The sequence below is a fragment of the Lygodium microphyllum genome, chromosome 16 (assembly GCF_053477565.2).
Source record: "Lygodium microphyllum isolate KBCC chromosome 16, Lygodium_microphyllum_v1.1.10, whole genome shotgun sequence".
Lineage (NCBI taxonomy): Eukaryota > Viridiplantae > Streptophyta > Polypodiopsida > Schizaeales > Lygodiaceae > Lygodium > Lygodium microphyllum.
Genome location: NC_141150.1, coordinates 90,580,717 through 90,594,499, shown reverse-complemented (window position 1 = coordinate 90,594,499; position 13,783 = coordinate 90,580,717). Strand labels below are relative to the sequence as shown.

Sequence of the window (13,783 nt, the reverse complement as noted above, 5' to 3'; positions counted from 1 at the left end):
GGTGTCTACAAGTTGTAGAGTTCCACAACCCTTACTTTCTTACTTCTTTCTTCACAATCTTAGACTGTGTTGTGGCATGCTTTGTATAGGAGATTGGGAACCTCTAGGACTTTCCCCAAGGCAAATGCAATAGCTAGAACCTTTTCTTCATATACTATATGTAAATTTGGGAAGGAGATCCAAATAGGACACTCTAAAAATAGCACATCCTTAGGGGAGAAGGTCACAAATTATGGGCAAATGCCAACAAAGTCCCCATGGGAGCCCACTAAGCAAGACAATGTCCACTTTCTTTTGGCCTAAAAGCCTACCAAACTTGGTAAAAACCCTCCCAATAAACTTATAATAAACAAGACTACAATGAGCTTGGTAAGTACTAAGAAACCACTTGGAGAACTTTTTTATGGGGATGTACCCCATGAAATATAGGTAAAGGCTAGCTAATGCAAAGGCTTCGTATCTTTGGTAAAAGGCTTCCATAGTAAGCTCCATTCCACCTTATCTATTTTATTAGTTGTAAATGACATAGCTTGCTTTATTGTATTATTTACCTTAAACATGATGGACATGAAGGGTTGACCTATTGATCAAAGGTCTCGAGACATGTGTAGTTTATGAGTCAGCATCCCTCTCATCGTTGCCTCTTGCCTCTTGCCTATTTACCTTAAACATGATGGACATGAAGGGTTGACCTATTGATCAAAGGTCTCGAGACATGTGTAGTTTATGAGTCAGCATCCCTCTCATCGTTGCCTCTTGCCTATTGGGGGTAAAGGTGCATGTGCCTAGCTACCCGTGTATTAGTTACACTGACAATCCTCTCTGCACACATGTACACTATAGGTGGTGGGTGCCCATCATTGTCACTTCATTATTTATTATTTTAATGACATTTGAATAAGGGAAGGACGGTCACACATTGTGACTGTTGGAGTTCCCACATCTTGTGTCTCTCTCTCTCTTGCTCTTGCTTCTTCCACCATAGCTCTTACTTTCGCTTGTGTGCTTCCACTCAGGGCTCACTCCCTTCAACTGGTATTAGAGCTAATATCGAGGAGCTCTTCCCTTTAGTTTGCTTCAACCTAACACAAAGCTTTAGTTTGAAGGTTCCATGGTAGTTCAACCCTCTTCTTTCCAAGGTATGAATCTTGCTCCTGCTTCTTCCCTGGTTGGTCACTCCACTTAATTCTTGATCCAAAGCTTAGATAAACTTGATTGAGATTTAGTAAGTTCTCAAAAGAAATCATTAGCAACAATAAGACCAATAGCAACATCAGTGTGAATTGCCATCAGTTCCATGGTTGGTCTTCATTGCTTCTCCTACTGACATTGGTAGCCCTCTTCTAGCTCCTATGGCACTTCACATTAAGTAGGCATTGTTTACCTCCTTGGCATTGGTACTCAGTTTGGAGTATCAATTTTGAACTTAAATTCTTTAAGTATTCACTATTTAAATAGGGCAGCATGTTGTCATAAAATAGGGACATCCAACCATTACTTTATTGTTTGAGCTCGACTGATGCTCATACACCTATGCATTGATGCTGGTATGCTTGGTACATGTCTTGAGATACTACTTGGATAGGTTTGAGTTTTCTTTGCTCAATTTGAAGTAAGGTTCTTTGGGGTATATATAATGTACATCAAGTATTTCAATTGAAAGCCTTATGGATTGAAGGCTTATATGCTTCTCGAGTACGACATATGCTAATATACATACTTGGCACCAATGTATGGGCTTGGACATGTCTACAATGACATTTGAGGCTCCATTTTGAGCCACATTTGATGCTTTGGTACCTTGATTTTATGCTTCCGTCATTGCCATTATGGGCTTGAAGAATATATTGGGCTTTATGCTTCTGACTTATGCTTCATGTACCTTGGATGCTCGGTTGTCATGTACTTAGTGTTTTAAGCATTGCCTACTCATTTGGCATTCGACTTCTATTTTAGTGGGAGCTATTCAACTTTGTGTATTGAGCCACATTTGACACACACTTGGATGTACTATAGAGTATTTGCTTTTATGCAATCGAGCTTGAACTTGTTACAGTGAGACAATGGGACTCAATGTAACATGAACATGCTCTCTTCCTACTATATGTATGCAATTAATGCCTAGTGGGCTGATCTAACTTTTGTTTTGAGCCAGCACCTATCTTTGTCACGTTGTTGTCAATCGTGTATTCATCTTACATGGCTATGTATTGATATTTTGTTGTCATCACTACTCACTATGTTGTCCCTTTAGCAGGTCTCTTTCATTATCTGTGGGACCTATTATATGCATGATGGTTATGCCTATGGGATGTATCTCAATCTGACACATTGACCTTTGACAGTTCTCAATACTCGTTGCTTATTCACTCACTACAAGTTGTATGTTCTTCCCTAGCAGTTGATGTTTGCATTTTATTAGCGATAGCTCATATTTGCCTTTGATTTCCCATTGATATACTCTATTTTCAGCATGTTGTAATTATAGTTTACTGCACTATTTATGAGAGCAATCATCTCCTCTTGATAGTCTTTCGCTTATAATTTGTGGACAGCTCATTCCTTTGGCAATATCTCTTATCTGTTGCTTGATTTGGAAGTGGTTTTTGGGCTGATTTGCAAGAAATTGCAGCAACCCGTTTACCCTTTTGTGCACTTGCTTGGTCTCATTATGGTTGGTGGTTCTCATGACATTGCTATCTTCAATATTGAACAACTATATGGGACCAACTACAGTTGTTAGAAAACACAGATATGGCAAGTTTAAGTACAGAAATTGCAAATTAGACCATTAACAAATGAGAGTACAGAAATTGCAAATTAGACCATTAACAAATGAGGGTACCAAACTCAAAAATATTGAGGCTAAGGATTGGACAAAACTAGATGAGCTCTGCAAGTCCACAATTATTTTATCACTCTCTTTGCCAATAAACTTTCTAGTCGAAACAATAGATCCTTAGGATCTGATATTGGCAAGAACTTCATAAATCCTCCTTCCCATGCAATTTTAATTGTTTGAGCATTAAAGAATGATTAAATCTTAAACGATATAAAGGTAGTTGCAATAAGTTGCTGCATGCAACAAAAATAGTACAGGTTGTCAAGCAGCTCCCAAAGAGCCTTTTAAGGGATTACCTGTGGGAATCCTATTATTGCACATGGTGCTAAGTCTAGAACCCTCTATCATTTGCTTGTATCTGGGTCAATTGACCATGTTTTGGTTGTGGTTGTAGTTCCACTTGTATCCCTTTGGCATCATCGCCCTGGGCACATATTTTTGAAAGGAATGAAAATGCTTACCGGTTTGCAATATCTTCCGCCCCTAGACTATAAGTATTTTGAGTCTTGTGATCATTGTTTATATGGCAGCCAGACACATAGTACGCATAAGAAGTCTAGCATGAAGTGTATGAGTGAGCCTTTGGCTCTTGTTCATTCAGATCTACGTGGTCCCCATATCCTGTCGATAGGTGGTGTGAAGTACTTTATCACCTTCATTGATGATTACTCACATAAGATCTGGGCTTGCCCTATTAAGCAAAAATTGGATGTCTTGTTTACCTTTCAACATTGGCTTACTCTTGTTGAGAACTAGTCTAGGTATAGGCTGAAATACCTAAGGTCCGATAACGTGGGTGAGTAAGCCTCAAAATCATTTGATCAGTTTTGCAATGAGTAGGGGAGTTGACTGTGAAATACCTCTCTTAGGTGGAAATATAGATATCAAGCATCTTTGTTGTGAGACATTCTGCCATGTTTCCAAGGACAAATGCAATAAGTTGGATCCCAAGTCTGTAAAATGTATCTTTCTTGGTTATGAGGATGCAAGTGAAATGGGATATAACCTATGGGATTCATAGGCTCATTGCGTTATCCACCGTCATGATGTAGTTTTCCATGAGGAGAATATGCATAAGCAATGAGCAAGTGGTTGAGGTAGATGTCACCCTGAGTGCTTTACGCCCTCCATGGATTATGTTATGGTGACTAATGTAGGTGAGCCTCTCTCTTATGATGACATCATGCACAAAGATGATAGTCACTCATGGGACAAGGCTATACAGCCAAAGTTTGACTCCTTACAAACAAACCATACATGATATTTGGTTCCTTTGCCTAGTTGCAAGAAGGCATTACCATGCAAGTTGATATACAAGTTGAAAAGTATCCCTGGATGCTCCAAGCCAACTTATAAGGCCAAATTGGTAACTAAGGGTTTCAAGAAGAAACACATTGTTGACTTCAATAAAGTCTTTTCTCTTGTGGTCAAAATAATGACCCTACGCTTCATACTCGCATTGGTTGCTCAACTAGATCTACTGGATCTTTATCAAATTGATGTAAAGACCATTTTTCTTTATGGGGACTAGCATGATGAGATTTCTATGGAGTATTCTAAGGGCTTTGAGGAAAAAGGCAAGGAACACCTAGTGTGCAAGTTAAGGAAGAGCCTTTGGCCTTAAGCAGGCACCTAGGGAATGGTACAACAAGTTTGATGCTTTTATGCATTCACAGGGATATAGCCGTAGGGCTATGGGTCTGTGTTTATATACAAGAAGGCTCATGATGGTAGCCTTATGATTTTGATACTCTATGTAGATGATATACTTATTGCTTGGAAAGCTCATGATGAGCTAGATGCCTTGAAAACTCACCTCAAGAAAAGCTATGAGATGGCCCAAGTTTCCTTATGCATCCCACTGTGGGCAGTTTGATGTATGCCATGATAGTCACTCCTCCTAACATAGCATTTGCAGTGGGAGTTGTGGTATGCTATATGTCCACACCTAGCAGACGGCATTGGTATGCCGTGAAGGGTATCACGAGATACCTAAAGGGCACATCAGCTATGTGCATATATTGTGGTGGCCAAGATATGGAAATCATGGGATACATTGACTCTGATTATGCACGACATGCAAATAGTAGAAAATCCACATTTGGCTATGTCTTCACCTTCATTGGAGATGTGATTTCTTAGATATCCAGGGCATAGAAATGCATGGCCCTCTCTACTACTACTAAGGTTGAGTACGTTGCAACCACTAAGGCTTACAAGGAGACTCTCTGGTTAGTCCATTTAGTACATGACTAATGTGGTCCCTACATTACATTCAGATTCTATAAGTGCTATCTAATTAGCCAAGAATCTGGTCTTCTTTGCAACAATGAAACACATTGAGGTGCATTACCACTTCATCAGAGAGGTCATTAAGGATAGGTATGTTGGTCTTATTAAGATCTCAACTAACCAAAATCCTACAGATTTACTTACCAAAAGTCTCTCAACGGAGTGTTTTGCCTTTCTTAGGAAGTTGATGGGCATTGGATGAGATGATGTCTTTCCTTATCATGTTGTACTTTATGTACATTTGTACTTTGTCACTTTTTTATCGTTCTCTCCTCACTAGGGGCACATTGGCCTTTAAGTGGGAGGTTGTTGGGGGTAAAGGCATATGTGCCTACTAGCCGCCCATATATTAATTACACTGACAATACCAGTACACATGTATACTACAGGTGGTGGGCACCCATCACTGTCACTTCATTCTTTATTCTTTCAATGGCATTTGAATAAGGGAAGGTGAGTCACACATTATGATTGTTAGAGTTGCCTCTCTCTCTCTCTCTCTCTCTCTCTCTCTCTCTCTCTCTCTCTCTCTCTCTCCACCATAGCTCTTGCTTCCACTCACGTATTTCCAGTTAGCACTCACTCCCTTCACTGTCTTCAAGATGTTGGAAGGCTCATCCCCACTAGTGTCACCACTAGACCGCTTGGCCTACATGTAGGCACAAAGAGTACTGCATTTCTGACCTTCCCTATTTGTGAAGCAAATAGGACTTGAAATTTTCCTACCTTCTTTCGCAAACTATGGTTATACAAATGCATATTGCTTACTTATAGTACTCCTTTCACATGTTATAGAATATTGAACCGTGTCTCAAAGGGAAGGGTCTATCTAGTTTGGCAACTTTCTTTACTAACTATAACAATGATCCTTTCTGAAGGGCATTATAGAATATTGCCAAAGCTTTGAGATAAAATAATCAAGGTTTCTAACTATGCTTTATACAACTCCAACAAAGAGAGGCCCTTTGTTAATTGCATATAATCTTGTAGCAAGTAGAAGATTAAAATAGATAAAGCAATTTGCACCAACATTAATTACCAACTTCAAATCATACAATTCTATACATAAAGACTAAACGCATATCTATATGCATGCTACGTATGAGGACATGAATGACCCAGAATAAAAAGCATATGTTGAAGCATAGCTTGTATCATTTTTCTTTATAGGTGATGAAAACTTCCAACTCTTGGATTATCTCCAAGAGTAATGTAGAGATCTATTATATCAAATTTTTCCATGAATGCATCCCTTTCCACTACTGAGGAACCAAGTTTCCTCTTGCAACTCAATAGTTTTATTATTAATCATTCATTGGGGGATATTTCCCCCAGGTTCATGTTTTCGATTCATACCAAAAGTTAAGAATAGGTTCGTTCAAAGTAAACATTGACCATAGAACCACTTTCATCGCAAATTCGAGTTTTTGAATATGAATATGACCTAAAGAAAAATCCAATACAAGCATTGGACCCAAACACTTCATCATCCAAAATAAGTGCTTGAGTTAGAAAACCTCTCATATGATGTACAAGAGTAATAGTATGGCATGCGGGTGTAGTATACAAAGGGTGGTCAAAGTGAATACTATCTATCTAGTTCCAACAACTGTTTGTTTTTAGATTTACTATGGCACCCTTTAATACTACGGCTTATCATTCTAACTTTCATGAGAAGGTAGATTTTGATTCATGTATTTGTGTGTTGTTGCAAGCCATTGTTCCATGCACCTTTCAACCACTTAATATTAAGGCTAATCATTCCAACTTTGATGAGGTAGATTGAAATATGTATTTGTCCCTTGTTTCAAACCATCTTTGCATGTGCATTTCAACCAAGGAGATTGATCCCAAATGTGAGCAAATAATGGATGCAAACTAGGAAACCCAATCAAAATATCTCTAGTTTTCACTATTGATGGAGAGAAAATGCTATTAGGCATCACCATTGCGTAATGATTGTCATAGTCTATATATAGCTTTTGCACACATGCTTGTACCTCTTGAGAGTAACAAGATGATTGGCCACAATCTCACTACAGATCAATTTCACATATAGGAGACCAAAAGATAACATATAGCTTCCAAGTAGTCTACTTTATTCTCAAAACTCTCTCACTTATTTTAGGTCAAACCAAAGCCACCACAAATAGAACTTCACTCGGCATGGTTGATAAATGTCCATAGCATGCTTCAAAGACTTTTAACCTCCACCCATGATATGTATACAACAAATCAACCCTAATATTCAAAAGAAGGCTCCAATGCTAAAACATTGGCCAAACCTTACGGGCCATTTAAGATAAAACTTCTCTATAGCATGATCCAAAGACTTTTAAGCTCCACCCATGATATGGATACAACAAATTAATCCAAATATTCAAGAAATGGCTCAAATACTAGAGCACACACCAAGTCTTAAAGGCCATTCAAGTTAAAACATCCCTACCAATAAATAATTTGCTAACATGAATGTTTTGGAGAGCACCTCAAGAAGCCATCTTTTATATACATCCTTCCCAAAACTCATATACTAGAATTATCGCCAATTACAAGACTTTACTCAATGTGGCTTTAGTGTTCTTTGTAGATAAGTTCATTGGTTTTTGAACATTACCTCGATCAGGTATGCATGCAGCAAAGAATCTCAAATACTTGAAGAGGACTCCTATGGTAGCACATATAATATGTCTCTAAGTTCCCAAATAAAACCCCTTTATGAAGACAATTTTAGTTTACATGTATGTTTTGAAGATGATCACAAAAGACTTTGTAAAGGGGTTTTACTTTGTAAATGTCTCTAACTAGGCCTAGTGGGAACAAAACCTAAGCATTAGTCGGCCTTAACCCAACCAACTACCAAATATTACATACATTCATCAAATGTCTTAATCAATGTGAGTGATTTCCTTTGAACGCTAGTAATTTGGTGCCTTAATGACATTGAGGATTCTTCTACTCCTCAACCAAGCCACATATGTTCCAATCAAGGAACTTGATCTTTTGCTTCAAAAAGTGATAGCCAAGAAAGTTCCCACCAAAAATAGAGTAAGGAGATAGACGAAGATAAATGCTAACTGTGTTTTTTGTGCAACAGAACATATTTTGGGCATGCAAAGATTCTATGGACATATGGAAAATTTTGAAAGAATGGTTGACCTCAATGACATGAAGTTGAGGACTCTTTTTGGAAACCTACGAAGGCTAGATGAAGAGTTTTTAAAGCTTTGAAATGTTGTAAAAGCATCGATGATTAAGCATGCACAAAACAATTAGAATAAGGTTCTCATGAAGAAAGAGAGGAAATACCTCAATGATGCATATAAGACTCTTAGGAAGGACTACCTATCTAATTTTGGAAGGGTTTTGAGATGTCAAGCAAGCCATGTTTTCAAAATAGCACCTAAGAGGCTCATGGCTTTACCAAATATAGGCAAAGCCCTTTAGGACAAAAAAGAAGGTCCAAAAAGCCCAACCAACTATTGTTAATAGCCATATCGATCTTTATTTACTTTACCTAAGCATGATACAATCCTTGCGTTATAAAAAGATCATAGTTTTGTTCTCCTCAACATGTAATCCAAGCTCTTCTCAACCGAAAGCCTCATGGGTAAATGCTTTTCAAAAGCCAAGCGCAACCAAGAGTTCATCCTCTTCCCCCATGGATGGTAACTTCCAAGGGTGTCTAACCTATGTTTTTAACACTCAAAACATTAGACTACTTCCAAGGGCCCTGCAGCACACTCAAAAACGTTAGGCGTGCAAGAGGCCACTTCATAACGTGTTATGAGAACACTCTCCCTCCTCATGATCTCCATCTTTACAGTGCCACTTCAGGCAGTCCTAGAAATCCTTTCACACACCATAAAAGCTCCATTAGACTGGAGTACACATTAGAATGGAGCACACATCACGTTCAATGTCGTGATGCTATTCTAACGGGGACTAACATCCATTCCCATGATACTAACTACTTAGCAAGACTCAACTAACTGCATATTTATAAGCCATTGTGATTATCACCTTGTGTAGTAGATATCCCATGTCCTACTTTGGATGGAGGTTGGTATATCCGCACTGCAGAGAAAAAAAGAAAGAAACCGTTTTGCCTCGTGTAAACATTTTCATTCAATCGTGCAGTTCCGATGCCTACACATAACTACACCAAAGCAGAAAGGCACGTCCTTCCAACTTATTTATCTGTCTTACTGTGGAACTGTATTATCCAGGGGGAAAACAAAAGAAACACAAACACAAAAGGCTCTGATTTCTGTTGGCCTCCTCATCCAATAGGCCATTAGATTTTCAAAAACGTGTGACATTCTTATAACAAAGTCCCAATAGAGGAAGAAAACACCTAACTTCAGACAGTAATGTCACAAATACATGCAGCCAAGCGTCCTGTCATGAAGAAGGCAAATAGCAGAAAATAGGCAAGTAATGACACTCAACTACATTTCCCTGACATTTCACTGTAACAGGTCAACGGTACCACCATCATCCATTGGATGACCTATTCACAAAATTGTAAACGACAGTAACACCATCATCCATTAGATGCTCTATTCACAATTTGTTAAAAACGTGGGAATTATGAGGGGTATTATATGAGCTTTTAGTCACTGTGTGTTTGAAAGCTCATTACTTCTTCTGAGTTGGGGTCAGCGGTGGCCTGGGAATGAGATCGACATCGAGTGAGGACCCATACTTGCTCCAAATTGCATCAGAACACCAGCCATGTCCATCATCAACAGTAGGCATCCTCACCTCCACAAGAGAGACAACAGGCTTCTCAGCATCAGGCAAGCACACTCCTGCCATTACCCGTAGCACATCAGAGGCATCCACATCCATGCAAACGCTTATCACTGGCACTCCCTTTGGTGCTGGTGGGATTCCAGAAAGCTTAAAGAAACCTAATAGATGGTTCTCGCTAGCTCTTTGGCTCTCTCCTTCATAGGTTATTATCACAGCCTCAGCTTGATTGTCATGGCTAGTAGTAACAGTGATGTCTTTTCTGGCCGGGATTGTAACATTTTTCTGCAAAATGGGGAGAAATTCATCTCCAGCAACCCTGATCCCAAGACTGTGCGGCATGGCTTGAATTGTCAGCAGGTCTAGCTTGCCTAAAGGATCTACCAGGCCAGATGCAATAGCTCCTTCCATGGCGGCACCTCGAACTGCAGCTTCCAAAGGATCAATGCCTTGATAAATCTGTCTGCCACCACATATATTCTGGACCGTGGAACGCAGCCTTGGGATGTAGCTACAACCCCCCACAAGAATGATATCTGACAGACTGTCGGCATCCAGCTGTGCTTGGCCTAGGCATCGCATGACCAGGGCTTCAGATTTCTGGAAGTATTCTACATTCACATGCTCAAATTCCTCACGAGTGATGGTTCTCGAGATCCTTTTTCCTGCTACTTCCCCTTCAATGTCTGCAGTTTGCGCAGATGACAGTGCATGTATGGCCCTCTCAACAATGGGCCGCAACTGAATGGATAGTTTGGAAGAACGGAACCCTAGCTTCTCCTCTGCTGATGCATCAATTTCTTTCAGCACGTACTTGATCAAGTTCTGCACCATGTTCTCTCCTCCGAAGCTTTCCCCCGAAAGAGCCTTGATCTGAGAGACTCCCCCTGCTGTGGCTGCGATGGCCACATCACAAAAACAGGCTCCCATATTAAAAATCAAAGCATTCTTCTCAACCCCACTCCCTAAATTACCACAGTTTGCCTGCTGCTGCTGTTGCGCATAGAGAAGTGCAGCAGCTGTAGGCTCCGGCATCAAGCGAAGAACATGAAGACCAGCCATGGCACATGCCCTTTCAATGCGAGTTTGCTGAAACCTGCTGAAAGAAGCCGGCATTGTTAGGACAACTGACCTGATCATCCTGCCTAACTGCGACTCTGCCATAGCTCGGAGCTCCACGAGCACAATGGCAAGCACTTCCTCAGGGGTGGTGCACCGCCAAACATCATTGACAAGTGCTGCTAGGAAAGGCCTGGCGCCGATGTCCAAGGTCTGCAACAGGAAGGGACAATCATGCATGTTCTGCACCACCTGGTCGGTGTCCATCCTCCCAACGAGGCATTTAACATTGTAGATGGCACTGCCGGAGGCGAGGTCTGCATCTGAGATGGAGGAGCTGACACCGCTGCAAGGGATATCTCGCCGGAAGAGGACGTGTGAGGGCATACGCTTGAGGCCACGAGGATTCGAAAGGACCTCAACCTGTGAGTTGCGCCAGACGGCCACGGAGCAATGGCTGGAGCCGAGGTCAATGCCGATGGCGGCATCACCGATGGGGACAGACGAGGTATCCTCACTGTCAGATGCAACGAGGTAGCTGGGCTCGGCCATGAAGGATGAATGAAAGGCAGATAGAAATGCAGCAGACACAAAAACTGAGAGGGAGGGTGAAATGCGAACTGCAGAAGGCAGGATGGGACTGGAAAAGAAGGCCGATAGAAATGGAAACGACTGAGGCAGGGAGGGTGTAAGATGGAGCTGTGAGAGGGGAAGAAGCCTGGAATTAGGGTTTGGGAAAGTACGAATGAGAGCTTCTGCTGGCTGAATGGAAGGGATGGGAGGCGTGCGTAAACTTGAGAGGCAAACGAGAAAAGAATACAGGAAACGTTGCATCAGAGGCCCGTCGGGAGAGAGAGGGGCTTTACAGGGAGGTTTTTCGGTTGAGAAGGCCTGGAAACATCCAGAATATGGAAGAAGAGTCCTTCCATGTGAGAAGAACAAGAAGAGGAGGAAAGGGGGAGGGGAGAGGAAAGAATATTGGATTTGGGACCAGTGTTCACTAGAAAACAAGGGACCTGTTCACGCGCTGGGGAGCAAAGTGGTTTGAACCTGGTTGTTTGAGAAAATCCAAAACCCCCACACCATTTCAGGTTTTCCCAAAAAACCAGGCCTTGGATATGGAGCAGGGCTAACCCCCCCTTCCCCCCGGCGAAACCCTCTACCAAAATAGGGAAGGTACCACATTGAGGGTAGCTTCCCTCCCAAAGTGATTCCTATGCTTGCACATTTAGACTTGACACGACCCGCTTCATTGCAAACATGGGGCGCTAAGTTGTGCTACACCTACACTTCTCCCCCTTTGTTGCCTCTAAATGGGTAGTTGGAAGAGCTTGCTACCTTCCCCTCCTCCTTTTTCAACGTAGTTACAAAGCATCTAGTCCACAAGAAAGCCACAACACTGACACTTGGTGCTTTATGTTGGACTCTACTGCTTCTAATTTATGCTTTTGGTTTTGATCTTTTCTCGTACCCATTTTGATGTTGTCTAAAATGAGAGAGAGAGAGTATATTAATGTCTCTAAAAGGCCATTGTGGCCTATGAGACTACTTCAAAACATACAAAGAATTGTATCTCTCATCCTAAAAAATGAATGATAAAAGATGTGCCTATGAGACTAGATGTTAGGTCTTTGGAAGAATATATATATGATGCATATGTAAGTGATACTATTAAGAAAGAGGAGAAGAAAAAAGGATAGAAAAGGCTCCTCTCCTTAATGAAATATCTCCATTGGGTGGAAATATAGGTATGTGTGGTTGAAATGCTTTAGCATTTGCTATGGTCATCAATCATAACTCTAATTTGTCGATGATAAGGGTGACTAGGCCTCCTCGTAGGTGGATATGGGTGTCTCACTCAACTGAGTGCTAGTGCTCTACCAAGGAGTTGCCCCATGAAGATGAAGCTCCTCTATGATGTATCCCTATTGACTATGTATTAGAAGTGGTGGCTAATCCCATGCCTAATTATGTGGTAGTGAAAATGTTAGTAAACCCCTCTATCTAATCATGCCTGGTTGTAGGGAGCTTCTATTCTGTAGAATATCAATTTTATGCCTCTGAAGCCCTAAAAGAAAAAATTTGCAAACATCTCTGATCCTCAAACTATATCACACTTCTCACAGAGAGCCAAAATCCTCTCAAAACAGACGATAGTATCACCCTCCAATATCATAATATTTTGTACATTGATATATGTAATGCTTCTCAATCTTTGGCTCTTTGTTACAAAGTTGGCACATGTGGTCTAATCTCCATACCTTCATATCTTCTTATTTCAATCCTTAAGTAATGCATTGATGTGAGGATTTGCCTAATAGATGTACATGACCCATGTGGCAGTTGAGTATCCATATAGCTTGGTTAGGTGATAAGACCATTCCCAAAGAGCTAAAGGAAATTGCTATGATAGTATACCATCCTCGTGCCATGTGGGGAATATAGCTCTGATAGTGTACCACCCTCGTGTGCCATGTGGGAAAAGAGGTCTAATCCAAGTCCTCTCTATATCTAGACTTAGTATATCTACTGTGACGATATGGTTGAGCTCTCATCAACTAAGCTCAAGTGTGAGGCAGTCCAAGTTGTAATCGCAGGACATAAGGTGTCAATCTACACGTGATGCATATATCAACAATGTCTATCACCCTCCACTACCTATCTAGATGAAACCAATGCTATGCTCCCATCGATCATGAAATCCATGTTTGGCCAATCATAGTCAATGGTTGTCTTCTTGTGCGATAGCGGCTTGGGCCCCAAATGGCTACCTCACAAAGGAGTGTGGGTGTAACTGGTGTATGAAAGAGCCACACCTTGGTGCATGGTTTGCAA

The 13,783-nt window shown here is 40.9% G+C and overlaps 1 protein-coding gene across 1 annotated transcript; it reads right to left on the bottom strand.

The window, feature by feature from the left end:
• Positions 1–9,543: 9,543 nt before the first annotated feature.
• Positions 9,544–11,897, bottom strand: HSP70T-2 (heat-shock protein 70T-2). The gene has a single exon (XM_087696094.1). The coding sequence runs from the start codon at positions 11,780–11,782 to the stop codon at positions 9,776–9,778; it is 2,007 nt and encodes a 668-aa protein (XP_087552220.1). The 5' UTR covers positions 11,783–11,897; the 3' UTR covers positions 9,544–9,775.
• Between the last annotated feature and the right edge of the window lie 1,886 nt (positions 11,898–13,783).